Raw genomic sequence first — 23,610 nt, 5'->3', positions numbered from 1 at the left:
CCTGCCTCTTCCCCCTCACTTTCCTCAAATGCTATAGAGATATCATAAAAGTAAGTTACTGAAATAAAGGCCCTATTATGTCTGGGTATTTCCTTTTCAAAGCGCTGGTTAGTGCCTGAAGTTCTTGAAGAGTTGCCATGTATTTTACTACAGGTGGAATGAGGTACCATCTACTGTCTCCAGAGGACCGAGAAGAACTCGTAGATGGCACAAGACCTAGAAGAAAGAAACATGACTACCGCATAGCCCTATTTGGAGGCTCTCAACCACAGTCTTGTAGATATTTTAACCCAAAGGTAACTAATTTTTATTCTTGTTTTTCGTTGTTGTCTTTGAAATCACTGAACACATAAGACACTCACCAACCAGAAGTAGTAATAACTCATGCCTTTAGAGATGATAGTTTATGGTGTTCTTTCACATACGTTATGAGATACATAGATCATTTTACAGATAAGGAAATCAGGCTTAGATTCCAAATGTTTCCTTAATTGTTCTGGAATGTTGGATGGTAACCACTGTCAAAGAAAAAGGGAAATTGGTTCTTCCTCACCCCTTTATGTCAGCAGCTCCTTGCATTCATTACAATTTCTTCCTTATGTCCCATTTTCAATGAAAATCTGCTTCTGGGCCAAATTTGTTTGTTTGTTTCCCCTTAGTAATTTTAATATGAAATAATACATAGTCATTCTAAAATATTTGGAAACCCTAGAAAACCACAAAGAAAAAATATTAAATGACCTTTATTTGAACCATCTAGAAATGATCACCAAGTTTAGTGAACCTTTCATTACATATCATGCTGACCAACTGGGTCGGGAGAGCTTGAATCATAGGTATAGGAATAAAAAAAATTTTAATAGATCATTACTTATAACCTTAAGACGATCCACTCACATTTCTACTCCTTGTTTCATAGACCTGTGTGTTTTGGCTGTGGGAGAAAGAATACCATATTTTTCTGGTACTACATGTATTGCTGGGGAAGAGCAAATACCACAATCCTAAAGGATAACACCCCAAACTTGCAAGATGATATCCATAAGTGGTGCTGAATCCAAACACATAATGATCTCTTTCATCATTTTGCAAACCCATTTTTGGTTGGATAGATACCTGATGAGACCAGAGCATTATTTCAAGCCTACATCCATCTGGATAAACCACTAGCAACTGCCCAAGACTTGATAAAAACTGACCTTAGGCTTTCTCTCCTAAAAGGTATAATGGACAATAAAAGGAACTGCTTGGAATTCTGTCAAGTCAGAACACTTTCCTTCATATTGTCCTTCAAAACAATTCCTGAGGTGGGGGCCACAATGCTTTTGCAGCTCATTATTGGCTATTACTATCAAAAGTGAACCAAGCCCAGGCCTCTCAAATTTGTTAGCTGATATATTAGTGACACCCCTCCATGAAGGCATAGTCCTGGATGAGGGAGAAAGATAGTGAATTAAGTGAACGGCTACTGGGTAAGGACTGTCATTAGTCTATTTGGGTATTTTGTGCCTTTGGAACCTCTGTAAGCCCAGTCTTGCATTTACATGCTACATTATTGGTTGAAGGCATGCTGTATTTGTGGCTAGGCAGGTCAGGTAAAATTGTTCAAGATGGGTTAATGACATGGTCACCTGGTTTCCCTTGGTGTCAGACATTTGCCATCTGTCAGAACCTCATGACCAGCTGGGAATTGTCTACTGAAAGAATGATACCTGCATAAAGGAGACTGGCCTTGCTCCAGAATTTGGGGCATGCTCTGATTATATTGAGACATGCCTCAAGCTATATGCAGCATCCTGATGCCCCAGGATCACAGTCAGTTGAGCCATACTACTGTAGCCTGTCCCACTTAGAAAGATTTCTCCTACTCTAGATTTTACTTGTAACTGATAGCTTTGCAGTTTACCTGGAAGTGTAATAACCATATGCCATCTCTAATATGTAGGAGGTGCTAGGGGTCAGTAAGCTGTCCTTCATTTTCAAGGGGTTATTCCAACATGCTGTAGATCAGGGCTTCACAGACTTTTCTATAAAGGGCCAGAGTAAGTGTTTTCAGCTTTGCATGCCATCCATTCTCTGACCCAGTAGCAGGAAAGCAGCCATAAACAATACATAAGCAAATGATCATGGCTGTGTTCCAATAAGACTTTATTTACAGTCCAGGTGCAGTGGCTCATGCCTGTAATCCCTGCAATTTGGGAGTCCAAGGTGGGTGGATCACCTGAGGTCAGGAGTTCGAGACCAGCCTGGCCAACATGGTGAAACTCCGTCTCTACTAAAAATACAGAAAATTAGCTGGGCATGGCAGTGCATGTCTGAAATCTCAGCTACTCAGGAGGCTGAGGCAGAAGAATCACTTGAACCCAGGAGGTGAAGGTTGCAGTGAGCTGAGATCACACCACTACACTCCAGCCTGGGCAACAGAGTGAGACTGTGTCTCAAAACAAACAAACAAAAAAAGACTATTTACAAAACCAGCTAAGGGGGTGGATTTGGCCTTCAGGCCATAGTTTGCCAACCTCTGCTCTAGACCTAAGAACATCTAGGGACTTTGAAGCAATCAGCACTGTATCCTAGGCTAACTTAGCTTCTGTCCTGTCAAGCAACATTTCTTACCAAGACATATAGGATCCTCTCCATTTTCTGGTCTCCAGGAATAGTTAGCATTATGCGCATCAACACAGGAGACCAGTACGTGACCTTGGGAAGGTGAGTTGGTCCAGGATGCCTGCAGCTTAGATTATGGCATAGAGCTAAAGAGTCAAGGGATCCTTGAAGTCAGACCATGACATTTAAAAATTTTCCCTGCCAGCTGAAAAGGAATTCAATCTGATGATCTGGGTAGATAGAAACAGAAATATGCGTTAGCCAAAGTGTTAGCTATATGGCAAGTTTTCCTGGTTATATTAATCTGATCCAGTAAGAAGACCACATCTGGCCCTCTTGCAACAAAGTTACCAGTCTCAGCAGTTCCTCCAAGGCAAGCAATTCCTCTTATATTTTGGTAGAGAAAGAAACTTCTATCAGCTTCTCTTTCTTACCATAACACTTAACACCATAACCTATAGAGCAAATATGCCGCCAGATAGCAAAAACACCTCCCCAAGGAGGGAAGGATCAGGTTAGATTGGTTAATCACCATCATATTTGGACTGTCCCTATTGGCCCGCTCTTGGCTCAGACATCAATTTCTGGTCTATTCCTTCATCTCCAGAATATAGGCTGATTTTTTACCTACAGAAATCTGGCTTTCTCAATAGACGACTGAGTGACTAGCAGGTGCCGTGAGAATTCATGGCCTGTGTACTATCCAGTAAGCACAGTGTCCTCACTGTGAGGACACTGGCAATGACTATTGTGTTTTTTAATTTTTGAGGATCCTTTTGAGTGAAGAACAGGAAAATTATAAACTTTTTTTTCCCAAACAAAAACTGAAATGATAGTTTAAATTGTAATTCTAGGCCAGGCACGGTGGCTCACACCTGTTATCCCAGTACTTTGGGAGCCCAAGGTGGGTGGATCACCTGAGGTCAGGAGTTTGAGACCAGCCTGGGCAACCTGGTAAAACCCCATCTCTACTAAAACTACAAAAAATTAGCCGGGCATCATGGCAGGCGCCTGGAATCCCAGCTACTGGAGAGGCTGAGGCAGGAGAATCGCTTGAACCTGAGAGGTGGAGGTTGCAGTGAGCCGAGATCATGCCACTGCACTCCAGCCTGGGCAACAAGAGAATAGCAACCAAAACAAAACAAAACAAAAATTGTAATTCTAAAAACCATAGCTTTCAGGTATTAATAATAATTACACCCAGTTTGTTTCCCAAACCATAACTATGGTGTTGATTTTGGCAGTTAAAAAGCAATGAAGCCAAGTGTTGGTTGAAAATATTTTATTTTAAAATAAAGTAGATGGCTATTTTGATGTGCAGATGGGAAAGAAGAATTCTGAGTTCATTTAGGAGGCAGGAAGCACTTTTCCTAGAATAAGGCAAATGTGGGATGACTCTTAGCACTTTATTTTTAGTCTGTAGTTCTAATTCTTTCCTTGATTTTTTTTTTATTGGACAGTTGAAAAGAGATGCATATTCTTCTACACGAGCCTGGAAGTGAGACTGTAACTTCAGAATTCTCATTTGTTGTCTTGCCTTGCTCTTATAAATGACTCATTCCTAATTGCACTTTGAAAATTTATGGGAAAATTCAAATAATTGAGGAATGAACTACCAATAAAAACATTTTCATTCCGTCAATTATAGTTCTTGTATTTCATTGGTGACAGGGGCAAATATTTGTATTTACTGATGACTAAAAAGTTATAGCAAAGAAAAATCTTTTTTCTGAATATTGACAGAAAAAGAAGTCTTGGGTTGCTATATTGAATTGAAATGATATTTTTCTTGTTATCATCCTTTTATAAAGCCTGTTGAGCTGCCTCTTCCCATCCTGTATCTGTTTTTAAATCATCAAGTGCTTAGTGATTTCTAAAAGAGTTATGTATTCAGTGTTCTATTTATCCTAGTATTGGTGTTCTCAATCTGTAACATGGTAATGTCTTACGATATTGATACCTAAATAAAAGTTGACTTCACTGATCAGTTTTTATCTGGATTCCTCCTGCCAGTGAAATGATGAGCTGGGGCTTTGTAAGGATCTTGGCTTCATACAGTGGAGAAACGGGAGACTATGCCCTGGAGAAAAGGGGACTCTGCATATTCCCTGCCAACAATAAACTAGTAGTAAGACTAGCAGGGCGAGGGCCAGAGCCTGTAAATTACTAAGGCAGAAAACCATATGGCACCCTATTCATGGAACCACCAGATTCAGAAGGTTTACCCTGGGTGCATTTTCATATTCAGAACTCTAAGGTAGACTCATTACTGAGCTTAGTGTCTGGCACAGGGTGAGTACTCAAGTTTATAAGGATGAATGAACCAATATAACTTTACATAATTTTCTCAGTTGGTTTTATAAGACTGGACCTAAATATAGAAGGCTCTAAATAAAAGAAAATAAGAGAAAGTTATCTTTAACTTGGGACACATTCTCCTGTCAGAAATATTTTATATTAAAGGTATTGCAGTGTCTGTATCATAGCCACCTTCCCTCTTAAACGGGTCCTCCCTAAGGAGGAAACAGTTCCACCCTGTGATCATGGCGGAAATCAGCAGTTGTAAATTGTGTACGATTTTAAAAGATCATGTGCATAAATGAAGTATAAACCTTAAAGGAAAATGGTGTTACATCAAAAAAAAATTGAGAGTTTTATAACAGTATATCAGTAGCGTTTGTCACCAGCAAAGAGCTCTAGAAGTACTACACAGAAGTAAAAATGTGAACACTGCTACAATGATCAGAAGCACCTACAAGAACAAAATATCTAAAATAGGCAGCAATCATCCCAGATGAGGTGGACCTCTAGCTGCAAGCCCCAGCAACTGACATTGCTGAGATGCAAGTGTGGGTCATCATGAGTATCCCTTAAGTTTCCTTAGTTGTCAGCATCACGGGCAGCCAGGGGTAAACAGTGTTCTCTGCAGTTTGTGCATGAAAGGTATTCTCCCTGATTCTTTGAAGGCAGTTTGTTAGACAGGTGGTCTTCATGTTCATGTAAAGAAGAGATTAGATCACATCCTGAGGTAAGTTCTCAGTTATATGCTCTGGTTTCCTAGAACATCTTCCAAAATAGAAATATTGAGAGTCTCAATTTCTTTTCAAGTACCTCCATAATACACTGGTTGGTAGTTTTGTTCTAAAATCAACTTCACAGCCCCTTCCACCCCACCTTGGTATAGTGCCTGAAGTTCCCACCTTCAAAGATTTGTTCCTCTTTGTGTTATGTCACTGCATCTCCAAGAAACCCCCAGTGAAAATATGACTGGCGCTGGGAATCATGACATCAAACTCATTCTCCATAGCCACACCTGGCCTTAATTATCATAAATTAACAGATCACTCTAAAAAGGGTCAGGGAGAGTGGAAACAGAGCTGCACATGTTCAATTGAAGGCTGTAAATGGGAAGAAATGAGGAAAATGGGAATGTTATTTCTGTGAAGTTGTGTTGTGTTGTGTTTTTGAGACAGGGTCTTGCTCTGTCACCCAGACTGGAGTGCAGTGGCACGGCCATGGCTTACTGCAGCCTTGACCTCCCAGGCTCAAGTGATCCCCCACCTCAGCCTCTCCAGTAGTTGGGACTTCAGGCACTTGCCACCACACCCCACTAATTTTTTTCATTTTTTATAGCAACAGGGGTCTCTCTATGTTACCAGGGCTGGTCTTGAACTTCTGGACTCAAGCAGTCCTCCTGCCTCAGCCTCCCAAAGTTCTGGGATTATAGGTGTGAGCCACCACAGCCGGCCTGGGGTGGGGTTTTAAGGGACTCTAGCCTTTGAGAGGTAGCTAGAGAGCAGTGGGTCCATGAGCACAGGGCTACAGGGATAAGTCAAGCTGAGGTTAACTAACAGAGAATTCACACTCTTTACTAGACCATGTCACCAATTGTTAATATTGGTTACCTTTGGTAATTGTTCATATGTTGACCCAGAGCTGCATTAAGAGCTGTCATCTCAGAAGTATTGAATCATACTCAGTTAGATTTGGTATGGATTATTTTATTTGAAAATTCAGTGATCCAGGTATAAAAGATAATTATCCTTACCTGTTACTAACAACAGAGTGTGTTGTACGGCTAGCTGGTTGTGAAAGTATGTTTAAATAAGTAATATTTTAGCATATATTCATGGTTCATATAGGATTTTAAATTTGTGGGTTGGACACCAGCAGGGGATATGAAAAACACATACAACAGGACCCTGTCCTCACACACACAGTGCATGAGGCGTACACATAAGCACACAGCGGTTAGCACAGAGGTGGCTGTCAACACCTCAGCTGAACTTAACAGTTAATTGTCCTGATGTGTGATAGACAATGACTGTGTTGGTGGCATGGAAAGAAGAAAACTCCCTGGGTTGGATTTGTCAACCAGGAAGTCTCTGTGAAAGCTTCATGGAAGTTTTCTTGAGGGAGACTTACTCGTAGGGTTTGGGTAGGAAGAAAGAGAAAAGACTTAAAAGTATATTGAATCCTGGGTATGAATGCATCTTGACTTGGTAAGTATGATTATTAAAATTTTTCATAAAAGCCTCCAAAAGTATTGTATAACTGAATGGAATCTAACTGGACTGCACTTTAAAAAAAAAAGAAATTAGACATAGGTGGAAGAGCTGAAGGACTAGATCATTGGTCTTTTGTCTTTTGTGAGATCTTTTTGTTGTTTTGTTTTTAAAACAGGGGTTTCCTCTGTCACACAGGGTGGAGTACAGTGGTGATCACTGCAGCCTCAACCTCCTGGGCTCAAGTGATTCTCCCACCTCAGCCTCCCAAGTAGCAGGAACTACAGGCGTGCATCACCACACATGGCCATTTAAAAAAAAAAATTTTTTTTTGTGGAGACAAGGGTCTCACTATGTTGCCCAGGCTGGTCTTGAACTCCCAGCCTAAAGCCATCCTCCTGCCTTGGCCTCCCAAAGCACTGGGGTAAAAGTACATGAACCACCAAGCCTGGCCGAGATCTTTTTTTCCTTTTTCCTTTTTTTCTTTTTTCTAGATATGACCTTAGGCAAGTCAGTTAGGATTTTCTTCTTCTTCTTCTTTGAAACAAGGTCTCATTCTGTTGCCCAGGCTGGAGTACGGTGCCGTGATCTCGGTTCACTGCAGCCTCAACCTCCCAGGCTCAAGCAGTCCTCTCACCTCAGCCTCCTGAGTAGTTGGAACTACAGGCACATGCCACTACACCTGCTAATTTTTAGATTTTTTGTAGAGACAGGGTTTTACCATGTTGCCCAGTCTGGTCTCAACTACTGAGCTCAAGCAATCTGCCTGCCTCAACCTCCCAAAGTGCTAGGATTACAGCCTTGCCCCACCATACCCCACCATCAGTTAGCCTTTCTAAACCAGTTTTCTGGTCTAAAGCCAAAAAGTTTAAATCTTCTCAGGATTTGTGTGAATGTCAATTATGTTCATCTGACTCTTTTTTCATTTCTTTGCTCTCCTTCACTCCTCTGTCAGATTCTCCCTGTCACCCTTGGGTTTTCTAATCTTCCCATATTTAAATATAAAAGTGCTTACCATCTTCCCCACCTTGTTTTTCCCTTCATCTTCTGAACTCTTCCAGACACCTGGTACATCTCCTGTACTCTGTACAAAGAGTAGATGTTTGTTTCATTGGTGAGAACGTTTTTATAAATGAGTATACAATTGCTTTCTGGGATTTGAGATAATTTAAAGTGTAATATACCTTGCTGCGCCGAGATTAAAAATTGCATGGCAAAGTTCACTTAAAGGCAATCTTCTATTTAGATAACTGGCAAGGTAGTAGCACAGGGATACTATATAATTCTCTAATATGTTATTTCTACTCTAAGGACAAGTACTGTTATCAAGCATAATATCCATGTCATGCTTATTCACCTTCAGACTGAGTTTTATTTAATGATTGAGTTTCTGAGTAGCTTAGGTTTGATTTTTGTGTTTTGGTGGTGTGGTTTTAATTTGAGAATGGAGACGGGAAGAACATTTTGTGACTTTATAAAGCAGCAATGATTCTTAATAATTCCCTTTCAGCTTGCCACTGGCCTCACTTTGGACTGTTTGCTAATTTTAGCTAATCATTAACAGCTAAGAAATGCCCATTTGTATATTGTTTGTTACTAATTAAGCCTGATTTTATCTAGCAGCCTGCAATAGCACAATCTCCCTCCTCCTCCCCAACTGTGGAAGCTACTGAGCTACAATGTTACTGTTGTAGAAGAATTTGAGTTACAAGAGTATTTTTCCTAACGGCTAATTACTAAATTTCTTTCTGGACTTAAGGAGGTTAATGTGTTTCCAGTAATATTTGTGTGACTCTACTGAAAATGAACATATTTCAAAATATGGATACATCCTGTGGAATTACTTGACATGATCAAGTGTTTGCTTCTGGAAAACCATAGTGCCCTTAAGAATGTGTTATTTGGAAGGAAAGCAAAGACTGCCTCTAATCTGTCCTGTAGTTGAAATTTAGTCTTATAATAGCTATTTGTGTTTCTCAATTCTTAAAGCCTTTAAATTAGTTTGAATTAAATGTTCCTGTTAAAACATTTAGCACTAGTATAGGCTTCTGCTGAGAAAAGTAGTTGTTTTCCTGGTACCATATTTTTGGTACCATTCATTGTATTTTTGTTGTTATCTTTAAAAAAAAATACATATTCTTTGTAGAAAATTCAAATATAGCAAGATATAAAGGAGGAAGCCAAAGTGCCCCCAGTGTCCAAAGACAGTCATCAGTAGTTAGTGAACATCATTTCAGTCCTTACATTTTACAAATACGGGATCATGCCTACATGCTATTTTACAAAATGTATTTTACTCTCACCATTTTATTATGGAGATATTTTCACATCAGTGAGAATGTCATCCTTTTGAAGGGCTGTAGAGTATTCCATCACAAGGATACACCACAATTTAATACCTGTCTTCATCAAACACATTTAGTTGATTTACAGTTTTTTCCTGTTAAAATACTCCTGCAGTGAATCACCTTTATATCTGCCAGCTTTGTACACTGTCCAGTTTTTTCTTTAGGATAAATTCCTAGGAGAAAAATTGCTCTAGCAAAGGATGAAAGTGGAAACTATTTGGATTTACAAAAACAGTAGATGAAAGCCTGGCCCTCAGCCCCAGGAACTGCCGGTTGGTTGGTTACAGGTCCCTCTGGTTTTCAGTGGTGCAGCCACCACAGAACCAGGAGCCATAGTGACAAGATGCCAGCTGGAGCCAGTGTAACATAAAGATAGTGCTGCAATGAAGAACTGGTACAAACCAGAAGCAGAGTGCAGCATCTACAGTCTCTGACATTTGCAAAGTCAAAAATGAGGGTGGCCCTACTGGATGATATATACTTTCCTGCAAATGTGAACTATCACTCAGTGAAAACATTCCCTCAGTATGCTGAGCCCTGGGCCAAATACTATACAAACACATGGAGAAAAACTCATTTTCACAGCAGCTGTGCTTTTGGCAGTTGAGCATTGTGCTTATAAGTGAAAAGATATGGAGATTGTGCAGGACCTCAGCAACCATCCTGCTAATCTCCTGATTTTATAGATGAGGCTGTTGAGATCCAACAATGACAATTCAAGTGCCCAGAATCACTTTGCTAGAAACAAAACAGTGACAAGAGGAACCCAGATCACTCTACTCCCCGTGCTTTGTTCTTTCTAGTAGGCCATGAAAGACTTTTAGAGAAGCAGCGCAGGGGCTAAAGACACAGCTTTGGAGTCAGATGGATTTAGATTAAGATCTTGGGTTCACCATTTTCTAATTATGTGACCTTTGATAAGTTACTTAATATCTCTTAGTTTTCTTATCTGTAAATGAGTATATTACCTTATAGAGTTATTAAGGAAATTAAATAATATGATGTTTTAAAATATTTCAGCATAGTTCCTGGAAAGGTAAGTACTTAATAACTAATAAATTAATAGTAGCTATTTGGTTAGGGATACATCCTAAATCATTTGGATTCTAAGATCAGTGGATGCTAGGACTGAAAGGGAAGAGACCTTTGGTTATTCAGTCATTTTGTTGTACAGATAAACTAAAGTCCCTTAGAAGTTAAGTGACCCTAATTGAGATCCATAGCTCCTCCATACAGAGCCTGGCTTCATACCCAAGTTTCCCAGTTCCTTTGAACTACATTCTTTGTGTCCTTGTAAGATGAATGAAGCCAAAACTGTTTCTATGTGTTTCTTATGAAACTACTTCTAGGAATGTTCTGCCATCTGGCATAAACCTGCTTTTCATGTAGATTGTCACCATAGGTGTATGACCTTTTTTAAAGCCCTTAGAAACTAAGATATATCAAATAATGGCTTAAGAGAAAGTACTTGTAATTTAGTCATCTTAAACTCAGGTTGGATTGATTCCCTGTGGTTTCTCTAAGAAATCTTAAAGTTTTGATAATTTTGCTTTCTTTTTTCCCTAAGACCCTGCCTTCCCTAATTTGGCTCGACTTTCTCTCAAAATGATCCAAAATAAAGTTCTCAGGTATTAAAAATGAAAAGTATTTCGTTTTGGATTGTGGTTGCCTTTTTACTACAGTATTTCTATTATTTGAGGATCTATGTGTTTTCAGAATACATTATATAAAATCAGTCCTTACTTTGAAGGAAAATATCACGCTGATCTTTTGCCTTGAGGCATTTAGAGAAAATATTTAGAACTTGTCACTCCCAAGAAGCTTTTACTCTTTTTTTGTTTGTTTGTTTGGAGACGGAGTTTCGCTCTTGTTGCTCAGGCTGGAGTGCGATGTCATGATCTTGGCTCACTGCAACTTCTGCGTCCCAGGTTCAAGCAACTCTCCTGCCTCAGCCTCCCGAGTAGCAGGGACTACAGGTGCCTGCCACCATGCCCGGCTAATTTTTTGTATTTTTAGTAGAGACAGGGGTTTCACCATGTTGGCCAGGCTGGTCTTGAACTCCTGACCTCAGGTGATCTGCCCGCCTCTGCCTCCCAAAATGCTGAGATTACAGGCATGAGCCACCACATCCAGCCCGAAGCTTTTACTTTTGTAGGAGCAATGAGAACTATTGTATTACAGCTAGAAAATCACATAGGGCAAGATACAATGGAGTGTTCAGTCATCAAGCCTGGACTTCAAGTGGTAAGGATTCAGAAGAAAGAAATCAGGAAAACCTACAAAAAGGAAAGCAGTCTTGAGCTTGGAAAAAAAGTATAGCATGGCATATCACAGCAGAGGCAAGAAAGGCTGACTAGGACCAAGGAAGACAGGACTTTATACATGGATGTGTCTACATATGTACATGTGTATAATGAGAGATATATCAAAATTTAAGAAATCCTTCTACCCATATCTTTTCCAGGCTTTCCAATTTTCCGAATTTCACATCTCAGCACCCAAGTATAAGAACTTGCATGGAATAGATACTCAGTAAAACTTAACTGAATTAAATCATATTTTTAGGGTAACAGCTCCCTGACCCTGCCCAAACACATACACCTTCCCATCTGTGACTCTACTGTTATTTGTCCATCTTCTTGCTAACATGAGAACTGCATATTCCTCTAGATTTCCCTGTACATTTCCCTATTGCAGGGAGCAATAAATAGCACTGCCTTCACCTGCAAGCCCAGGTTGGAACTAGTTTCATCACTAGGGTAATGCCCAACAGTCATACCCACTGAGCTGACAAGACTGACTTCCCATCTATTCTTCCCCACCCCACCCCCCGCCAACTACATACAGTATCTAGGTACTATAATCAGAAAAAAAAAAAAAAAAAAAAAAAAAAAAAAAGTTTCCCATATAGCTCTCAAATAATAAATGTCAAATAAATTAGGGGTAAGAGTGACAAGATTTGAGATTCACTGAGTTAATGCAGTTAATGAAATTGTATTTCTCTGCTACATAAACCTGATTAGATAGGAATTATGAGTAGATATGAAGAACATTTAAGAGAATGATTTAGTTCATCTTTGAGGGATTGTTCCCTGTACAATATGATCATTATATCTCTTTATTTCATTCTGTGGTATACAGTTTCTCTAAGAGAACAAGTGAAAATATTTCCCCCCAGTTTTTCAAGTGTTTATTTAGTGGATTTGAAGTTTCACGAACATGTTATGTTTATCACATTGTTTTGTGTGCCCACCACTGAGTAATCTACGGGGATATTGATCCTAATTTGAGAATAAAATCGTAAGCTACTAAGGCTCTATTTTCCTGTTCACCTAAAAAGCAAAATGTTCATCTTTGTCAGGAGTCAAAGTATTCTACATTAGGGACTCTTCCTTTCCTAAGAGACCATTCCTGATGTGCTGTGATACTTTAATCCAATGAATGCCTGAAACACTGGATACGATCATAGGTTATCAGTCAGATATTCTCAAAGGAAACTCAATAATCACACATAGTGCTTTCCTTGGTGAGATTGGAAATGGTATGAATTCCTATCTGACCCTGATTATTTTCAGAAAATAGCAGGAACGCTGTAGCTTCCTATCTCAAAAAAAGGGAGGGTCCAATATACTATAACTTTAGGGGCATCCCCCCATGCACATACATGGAAGGGCGGCACAAGCATTCTTTTATGCTATCAAACATAGTGAAGAAACAGATGCTGTGAACAGCCCTTACTGTCAAGTACTGATAGGTGTATATTTCTAATCGTTGGGGTGAAAAGTGAGTATCCAGAGTACTCAGAAGAGATTACTCAAGTATTTCCTTATAAACGTCAACAGTTTTAAAGTCCAGCTGACTACATTGGCTCAACTCAATATAGAAAATTAATAAAGAAGTCCACAAAATACCTTCTGGCTTTAGACTCTCAGTAGGATAATGGCAATTTGAGCTTTATATTATCCATTGATTACTTATATCACACTATATATCTGGCAGGGAAGGGATGGAGACGTTTACATTTGAAAAATAAGCTTTTTAAAAATAATAAAACAACTTATTTTAGAATCTTCTTGTATTATCTTCAATAATAGAAGGAATAGAAGACAGGATGGTGATGGTATATCCAAATATATTTAAGTTTATTTTAGAGCCAGTAAGGACCCAAAGCAGTCATGTGCCTGCCTTCTGCCCTCCGCCCCATCTAATCAACATTCTGCAAAAACCACACAAGATTAAATTGGTAATGGTCTCAAGCCAAACATTTGTATGTGTAGTCTAATAAATTAACATATTCTTATATGTTTTTTGACTGTATCTTTGCATTGTCCTTTTCAGTTATATTTTTTTCCTTACTGAAAGCTTCCCGTCCTTTTCTGCTACAGGATTATAGCTGGACAGACATCCGCTGCCCCTTTGAAAAACGAAGAGATGCAGCATGCGTGTTTTGGGACAATGTAGTATACATTTTGGGAGGCTCTCAGCTTTTCCCAATAAAGCGAATGGACTGCTATAATGTAGTGAAGGATAGCTGGTATTCAAAACTGGGTCCTCCGACGCCTCGAGACAGCCTTGCTGCATGTGCTGCAGAAGGCAAAATTTATACATCTGGAGGTTCAGAAGTAGGTAAGGAATTCTTAAGTATTTTGGTTTGGGGCAAATGCTTTAAAGCCAAGTATCTTGGCTTTCATATTTAAATAAACAGCTGGTATTATTTGTCCAGATACTTTCTTGGTAATTTAAATACGTGTTTGTCACATTTTAGAGCTCATCTCCCTGAAGGTTTATGTCATTGCTTTACAAACCATTAAATTACAGAACTTTAGCTTCCTAGATTAATGGCCCATTTTTTTTATCATAATGAAGCATTGGTTGACATTATCTGAATTATAGTTCTAAATTATTTGGGCTACATAATATTATTTGTTTTAAAGATTTCAGAGTTCAACTTATAGACTCTTTAAGAACTCATTACTATATTCAGGCTTTTAAAATTTGTATTATTTTTGCTTTCTTTTTATTAGAAAAAAGAATGCTCTTTTTCATTTGTTTTATTCTTTAAGTTTTTAATGACTGTAGTGGTATTTATGCTTATTGAGCAGAATGGGATGTGTGTTAGTGTCCAGTAGTGCTCTTTTTCTAAATGAATAATTTTTCTAAATGAATATTCTAGGTGCAGACTAGACACGTAATAGCTTTTGTATGCTTTCATTTTCAAGTAATTTCTTTAGCTTAAATAATGGGCTAATAAAGAAAACTAGGAAGACCGTGTAATCGGTTATACTTTTGGTCTGCATACTTATGTTTTTACCCCAACTATATGTTGCATACTTATGTTTTTACCCCAACTATATGTCAAATGAATATAAGAAAAATCACTATTTCCTAAATGTAACCATTTCCTCTCTTTAAAAGCCTTCTTCAGAGACTGTTATAATTTAGAATATTTCAAATACAATAAATCCTAAAGATGATAGACGGTAACTGTTCTGTGGTACTGCAGATAACTTCATTTCTTCAGCCTTTGCTAAGTGTGTTTTTAGCTTAAATAGTAGTTTTTTTTTTAATCTACTATATACTATATATTTTCCCATAGTGTCCACCCACTGAACCTACCAAATCAGGAATGTTTAAAAAGTTAAAAAGAAGTTATTTCTGGTCATGACCATTGCTTCTTCTAGTTGTTATTTTCTGATCTTTATTTTTCACAGACCTTAGTTGCAATGGAGAATTATAAAGGTGTTGTCGTTTTTAAATCATTTGATATTAGCCCAGAATGGTGGGAGATGAGAAATAGTTTGGTAACTTCTAAAATTTTTGTCCTTGGGAAGGAAAAACAAAAAACAAAAACGCACTTAATCTTTAATAGTATCATTTCTAAAATTTTTTATTGAACTCCTACAGTGTGTAGAAGTTTCAAAACATGATGAATGTATATTTTGCCTTTAAATTGTGTAATCAAAATACATCAGAAATATACATCAATATTTTGGGAATATACTCCAGCAGGGACCAGTGTGATTTCAGGATATACCACACTAACTGAGAATAGTTAGGAAATATAGTTTTGTTAATGGTGCTGTAGCTATTCCAGAATATTAAATAAGAATATGATCAGATAGTAGTTTTCATATTTTAAGGTATGGGTCTACCATCTGTAAGGAACTATTATGCTTTTCCACTTTATATAAACCTTTGAAGTATGGATAATTCCCGTCATGCATAAGGGGGCTTGAAGACATATATAAGGCTTCTTATTTAATTTTTCTTTTGAAATCAAATTTCTTTTTCTAAAGTTTAATTACCAATAAATAAGTATTTCCAACAGATCCTTTTAAGGGTGTTTTCCACGGTCTATACAAACAGGATTATTAGCGTTTTCTTAAACTATTCCTACACTTCGTTGTTGTTGGATTATGAAGATGGCCGTATGACCCTAAATTCTTCCTTCCTTAACTAATAAGATCTACAGTCAGTTCTCTCCAAACCCCTACACACACTAAAGTTAAGCATGATGGGGCCTTTTTCTTTTACAGGAAACTCAGCTCTGTATTTATTTGAGTGCTATGATACGAGAACTGAAAGCTGGCACACAAAGCCCAGCATGCTGACCCAGCGCTGCAGCCATGGGATGGTGGAAGCCAATGGCCTAATCTATGTTTGTGGTGGAAGTTTAGGAAACAATGTTTCTGGGAGAGTGCTTAATTCCTGTGAAGTTTATGATCCTGCCACAGAAACGTATGTATCTATTTAAAATTTATTTTACAGTTAATTGTATTCTATAAGCTCTGTAAGAGATGTCAAAAGACCAGAGGAACCCAACAGAAGAATTTTGTCCTTGAGTGAAGAGTGTATATAAACTTTTGAGTGTGCTAGGGTCAGTGGCATGTTTATAACCTGGACCTTTCCCTTACACCAGAAATGGCTTGAACTTATACCCCATGGGAACCTCTTTCTTTCTGGTTCTGCGTGCAATAAATGCCTATTCATGAGACACATCTGACTGATTCATCAACTCATAAAATGTTTTTGTTTGAGTGGTCAGGAAATGTAGAGGAGGAGAGGGGAGTTTATGATCAGCAATAAATTAGTCCTTAAGTAGAAATATTAGATATTGGCTCATGGCATTAATAAATCATGCCTCCCTAGTTCTTTTTAGGTGTAAACTTCCTAAGTATGTTTAGATTCATGTTTATTAAATAAAATTATTCTTAAATCAACTGCTTTTAAAAAGGCAAAGTGTGTCAAAAAGGTAAAATGCTAAGGAAATAACTGGTTAGCCAGTTTTTCTGACCTTATAGTTAATGATGGAACACATTCAATGTAGCCAAAGGAAATGTGTTAATCATTGAATAATGGAGAGGGGATGAGGGCACGGGTTGTGAGTAGTGACATTAAAGCTGATGAAGACATAAAGCAGATGATACCCTATTCGTACCTTTTATGGAAACATCCAAAGAGCTTTGATAAGAAAAGTCGCTTGATCATATGGCTAGATTGCCCATTGTTCTTCCCTTACTAGAACACGTTACTGGGTAAATACATTCACTAAAATGTTATGCCAGAGTTGCATCAAAACTCTCGTGCTTGAAGTTTTATATTTAGGAAATATTGCCAAACTACAAAACACGGAAGTCTTCAACTCTAGCTACTGCTTTTTTTAAAATTAAGAAATAAGAGGCCAGGCATGGTGGCTCACACCTATAATCCCAGCACTTTGGGAGGCTGAGGCAGGTGTATCACTTGAGGTCAGGAGTATGAGATCAGCCTGGCCAACATGGCAAAACCCCGTCTCTACTAAAAATACAAAAACTAGCTGGGTGTTGTGGCACATGCCTGTAATCCACTACTGGAGAGGCTGAAGCAGGAAAATTGCTTGAACCTGGGAGGCAGAGGTTGCGGTGAGCCAAGATTGTGCCACAGCACTCCAGCCTGGGTGACAGAGCAAGACTCCATCTCAAAAAAAAAAAAAAAAAAATTAAGAAAGAAGAGCTTAATTATAAAATATGATTAATTATGTGCATTTATCTATGATTCCCACCTATTTTTAAAAGATTTAAGGAAGCATAATCAATAACTTCTTTCCGATGCAAATAATAGAAAAGCAAGTTGTCTTGAAATTTGTCTTTTGCTAAAGATGTTTACCAACTTTGCTCCCTTTTATGTGAACCTCTACCTTACTTCCCATAAACCCTAGGCTCAAAAAGTGTTACAGCATACTAGTTGGAAAACTGATTCATTCTGCTAATTATTTTTTATTTCTAAAAAATCTCTTAAAAGAGAAGCCATAACCATAAAAACTCCAGGTTTCTAAATTTTTACATCTTTATTCAGGCGCTATCAATGTAAATTAATATTGATTTTTTACTTACTTTTGTTCAAAGTAAAAATATAAAGGAGTTCTGCAGCTTCTGTATTTTTTAAAACTAGGTGAATATTCAATTTCAGGAATATTTAAAAACTTACAAGACCTAGCATTTCTTTCATTTTATATATATTGAGCTTAAATTTCAATTCTCTATGTTCCCTTCAATGCCCTTAAATGTTCACAAATGAAAAGCTAGTGTGAATATAACTATCCAACTCTCAAAACAAATGTTATATTATTTCCTTTTAAAAATGTTACCTAGTCCAGGTGTGGTGGTTCACACCTGTAATCCCAGCACTTTGGGAGGCCGAGGCTGGTGGATCATCTAAGGTCAGGAGTTCGAGACCAGCCTGACCAACATGGTGAAACTGCATCTCGTCTAAAAATACCAAAAAAAATTAGCCGGGCATGGTGGCACGTGCCTGTAATCCCAGCTATTCAGGAGGCTGAGGCAGGAGAATCGTTTGAACCCAGGAGGTGGAGGTTGTAGTGGGCTGAGATCGTGCCATTGCACTGCAGCCAGGACAACAAGAGCGAAACTCTGTCTCAAAAACAAAAACAAAAACAAAAAAAGTTATCTAGCCAGCCAAGTTATTTTTTATAAGAATTTCTTCCCAATTTTGACATTTTAAGTGTTTTATAATTAGAACGTGTTTAATTGGAAGCTGAAAAACTAAGCCTGTGGAAAAACTAAGCCTGTGGTTAGAAACACAAATAACACATGTTGTCACTCAGGTGGGAGCTAAAAATGTTGATCTCATGGAGGTAGAGAGTAGAATGTTGGTTACTAGAGGTTGATTAACAAGTACAGAAATACAGTTAGATAGGATAAGTTCTAATATTCAGTAGTACAGTATGGAGACTATAGTTAATAATTTATTGTATATTTCAAAATAGCTAGAGAAGAATTGAAATGTTCCCAACACAAAAGATATTCCTCAGCAGCCACATGGGAGGCCTGGGTTCCTTCCCTAGCCCAAAAAGAAACAAAAGGAAAGATAAATGTTTCAGGTGCTGGATATCGCAGTTACTCTGACTTGATCATTACACCTTGTATACATGTGTCAAAATATCACAGGTACCATAAAAATATGTACATGTATTATGTATCACATTTTTAAAATCAGTTTTAAAAAAGATGGAGAGGAGCAGAAGCTCATAATAAAGTAACAAACTGAAGAAAGAAAGAAATTATGTCTATGGAAACAATGTGACGCAGTTTGGGCAGTCAGAATTTTAAGAAATGCCTTTTTTTTGAGACGGAGTCTCGCTCTGTCACCATGCTGGAATGCAGTGGCACGATCTCAGCTCACTGCAACTTCTGTCTCCCAGGTTCAAGCAATTCTCCTGCCTCAGCCTCTTGAGTAGCTGGGATTACAGGCGCACGCCACCACACGGGCTAATTTTTGTATTTTTAGTAGAGACGGGGTTTCACCATGTTGGCCAGGATGGTCTCTATCTCTTGACCTTGTGATCTGCCCGCCTCGGCCTCCCAAAGTGCTGGGATTACAGGCGAAAAAACGCTTCTAAACATTAAACTTCAGATTGCAGATAGCAGGGACCTAGTACGTACTTTGCATGTGAATTATAGGAGGAAGGGAAATTTGTGAAAATTTTTTTCTAAACCTTCAGGAGATTTAGATATACATAAAGACATGCTCTCTTTTTATATCATTAACATTATATTTGGAGAAGAAAGTGGTATGTAAATAGAATTTTTCCAAGTCAAATACTATGTTTAATGCATGATGATAGCTCAGTCTATAAATCTCACTACGTGCAGGGCAGTGAAGACCTAGTTTTTACTGCTCTCCCACTTCCGAACTGTATGCCGGTTATTTCACCTGGATGAGCGTGTGTGTTTTTCCTAAAAACAGGAGCCATGCTGTCCACCTCACCTTAACAGAGTACTTTGAAAATGAGAGTGGTGACTGTCAAACCATTTTTAAAACAATACATAAATGTAAGAGAAAAGAATTGTTAATATTTCAGAGTTAATCATTGTACCTTAATTATGTTTTATAAAGTTAAATTCATCAAATTGTTTTTTGTTTGTTTGTTTTTTGTTTTTTGAGACGGAGTCTCCCTCTGTCGCCTAGTCTGCAGTGCAGTGGCGCGATCTGGGCTCACTGCAAGCTCCGCCTCCCGGGTTCACGCCATTCTCCTGCCTCAGCCTCCCGAGTAGCTGGGACTACCGGCGGGTAGTCCCTGGCTAATTTTTTGTATTTTTAGTAGAGGTGGGGTTTCACCGTGTTAGCCAGGATGGTCTCGATCTCCTTACCTCATGATCCGCCCGCCTCGGCCTCCCAACGTGGCGGGATTACAGGCGTGAGCCACCGCGCCCGGCCGGCCATCAAATTGTTTTAAAGAAGAGCTATAAACAATAATTATAGAGAGTTACACTTATGCCAAGTTTCCCTTTTGTTGTTGTCCTTACTGTTGTTTGGCGTCTCTTGGTTTAAGTTAGCTGCTAAAAGCACAAGCCTGTGTGCCAGTACCACCTTCACAATCACAAATGTCAGACTTGGGAGTGTATGTAGAAGAAGGTATTAAATCTCAGAAAAAAATAACTAAACTTGATTGTCTGTGTATATATGTATAATGCTGCAACCTGTGAATTAATATTCTTTAACACTTGGGTCCACATTTATATTCTCAGTTTCATTATTTATATAATAGTGGCTGTGAACAGAGCAACATGAGGTATTAAACTTGACAGAATGATAGTACTTTTTTGTTACCAGAGCAGCATAAAGTTCCTAGTGTAGATTTAAAGATGGACATGTGAATAGTAACAGATACTGTTAATTTCCTGATTGCCTGAGGTCCATTATAAGTTTGTGTTTTACTTACGCATATATAAATAATAATTAAAGCTACGTGTGATAGAACTAGTTCATATTTCCTGCCAGCAGAAGTGTGAAGAAAGAAAAAAGAATTATTTCTTTATCTTCTAAGTATCTTCCTCTTCTTTTTTGTTCCCATATTACAAGTTTTTATGAACCTCAGGAAATGGATTTCCTCTAAAAACATGTTTTTTAATAGATATCCTCATTTTCTTATATCCTATCAGAATTGAAAGGAATAAAGTCCCTGTTTTCCCCATGTATTAATAAATTACCCATAATCATTGTTAAACTTTTCTTTTCTACACTTCTAGACATTTTGTTCGTATATGTACACATATGTGAGTAGTAAATGAGCACTTAATTAGAATAATAGACCTTTCTCATTAGTATGAGTTCTTTTACTTCCTGTAAACAAGCACACTAAAAACTTCAATTTTTTCAGATGGACTGAGCTGTGTCCAATGATTGAAGCCAGGAAGAATCATGGGCTGGTATTTGTAAAAGACAAGATATTTGCTGTGGGTGGTCAGAATGGTTTAGGTATGTGATGTTAATTCACTGTTCCACTTTCCTGATGAGTTTGCTGATACTTCCTTAAATTATTGAAGCATTTTTAAAAATCTAGATAGAAGCATTTACCATGTATATTATTATATCTATTTTTATAGTTTCTAGGAATTAACATACTTGATAAAATATGGCAGGATGTTAAACATTCTTGTTTATGAAATGTCGCAGTGGTCACCAGTCATTGTGACAATTTTAGATGACTCCTATACATTCCCAGATACCTTCTGGGGAATGATGTCGCACCAGCTTAAGAACTATTGAGCAATAGAAATATTTGAACTTTAAAAAACCTTTAAAAACTTTTTAAATACAAGTTTTAGGGCTTGTATCCAGGTCCTAAATGGTAAAGTTTCCTAAATATTTTTAAACATTGCATGGAAATATCAATATTGTAATTTTTAAATGACTAAATTTGGCATTTTGTTTTCATAAATAATGATGTACTAAAGAATCTTAAATAATTGTCTTAAATGAAAGGGAGTCGGAACTGAATCTAGACACAAGCTTCAATTTAGTCAGTACATTTCAGCATCACTTAAGTGTAACAGATAACTTATTTTCCTTCTTCTGTCCCTGTCTGTTGCTATTTTCCATAAAGTGCTAAAAGATAGGAGGAAAAAGAAGGACATTTGAATAACTATAATCAAAGTTAATCAGAGGGGAATCACTGATCGGTTTATTTTGCATTTTTCCAGAATAGATAAAACATGTTTAATTTTCTAGAAAAAAAATCAATATTTAAAAAGAAATATTAAATTTCTATTGTGTTAAAATAAGAGTAAGAATTTAGGTGGTGGCTATGTGGACATTCACTGTAAAATTATTACAATTTTTCTGTGGGTTTGAAATTTTTCACAATAAAATATTGGAAAAATACAAAAAGTTTTTACTTTAAGAAACCTTAGAATTGTTCATATAATTTTTCATGTTGTTCATGTTTTATTCTTTTGAAGGTGGCCTGGACAATGTGGAATATTACGATATTAAGTTGAACGAATGGAAGATGGTCTCACCAATGCCATGGAAGGGTGTAACAGTGAAGTGTGCAGCAGTTGGCTCTATAGTTTATGTCTTGGCTGGTTTTCAGGGTGTTGGTCGATTAGGACACATTCTCGAATATAATACCGAAACAGACAAATGGGTTGCCAACTCCAAAGTTCGTGCTTTTCCAGTCACAAGTTGTTTAATTTGTGTTGTCGATACTTGCGGAGCAAATGAAGAGACCCTTGAAACATGAAAAATGAGTGGACTTCAGACTCATCAGAGACTCTAAAATATAGCCACCAGTGCTTTGTTCCAAGAGTTTGGTGACAAAGTTTTGGTGTGGTGTTTTGGTAAAGAAAGTTTCAAGTGAAATGAGGTTCCTATAAAATAGATGTTTCTTTTCTATAGATTTACTTAATTCAAAGATCATATTTTAGCTGGCCACAAAACCAAGAACATATCTAGCAAGAAAACTTGAAAAAGTATAAGCATTTGTTAAAAATATGAATTTCTTGAATGAATTTCACATTTGTAACTATGATTTTGGCAGAATGGAAGATTGGCTCATCAGTGAAGCGCAGTATCTTAGCTCTAGATTCTATTTTCATGCATCACAGAAGTGCTATGTGGTTAGGTCTGTTTGTGCTCAGTCAAGAACTAAGAAATAGTATGAATTGTAAGTCAAGATGGGCAACTCAGATGGAGCAGCTTAGTCTCACATAGTTTGCTTGTCTTTATTTATTTTATGTAGTGCCAAATGTATTCCATTTTAAAAGTAAGCCAGAGTGAGTCAAGGCATATACACACTTTCTCACAAAACTTCCTAAACAGATTTGGGGTTTAATGTGTCCAACTCCTCATGAAATATATTCGGTGCACTTAAATATATTCCATCTTTTTAACATAAAATGTAAAGCTTAGCACCCATCATTAATTTATGTCTCTGTTTTATCCAGTGGTTAAAAAAGGATTCTGCCTCTTTAGTCCTCACTGTTAAATAAAATCCAATCATAGTAAGTGATTAACTAGCAAAAGGTAAAGCTATTTATAGCAAATTTCTAGATCATTAGAAAAGCACTGGTAGTTGTACAATATCAGTGTTGACTTTGAACTTCTTTAAAGAGATCATGAATTCTTTCCCCTTAGCCAAAACATGAGATATTTAACCTAGTTGTCTCTAAAAGTTTTGTAATCATGAGTTAAATATACGTCATCTCCTATTCATTGCTTTTATGTGATCAATAAATCTTTTACAAACCCAACTACTCATTTCCTTCCTAGTAATACTTTGCCTTTTTCACTATGTATGGAATGAACCATGTAAAGCTGTCACCATCAATGTTTTTATCTGATAATATTAAATATTTTTTAACTTAAAA

General features: G+C 37.5%; 1 protein-coding gene across 3 annotated transcripts in view; it reads left to right on the top strand.

The window, feature by feature from the left end:
* KLHL7 (kelch like family member 7) overlaps positions 1-23,610 on the top strand; it is a 69,483-nt gene extending 45,873 nt beyond the window's left edge. For all 3 annotated transcript variants that reach the window (XM_054494856.2, XM_054494858.2, XM_054494857.2), the window contains 5 exons: positions 154-296; positions 13,846-14,086; positions 15,997-16,198; positions 21,120-21,217; positions 22,201-23,610. In XM_054494856.2, the coding sequence (XP_054350831.1) occupies positions 154-296; positions 13,846-14,086; positions 15,997-16,198; positions 21,120-21,217; positions 22,201-22,484 (968 nt within the window). In that variant the 3' untranslated portion in view covers positions 22,485-23,610. The remainder of the gene's footprint in view (positions 1-153; positions 297-13,845; positions 14,087-15,996; positions 16,199-21,119; positions 21,218-22,200) is intronic.

Source organism: Pongo pygmaeus, chromosome 6 (genome assembly GCF_028885625.2).
Source record: "Pongo pygmaeus isolate AG05252 chromosome 6, NHGRI_mPonPyg2-v2.0_pri, whole genome shotgun sequence".
Lineage (NCBI taxonomy): Eukaryota > Metazoa > Chordata > Mammalia > Primates > Hominidae > Pongo > Pongo pygmaeus.
This window is presented reverse-complemented; position numbering and strand designations above follow the sequence as displayed.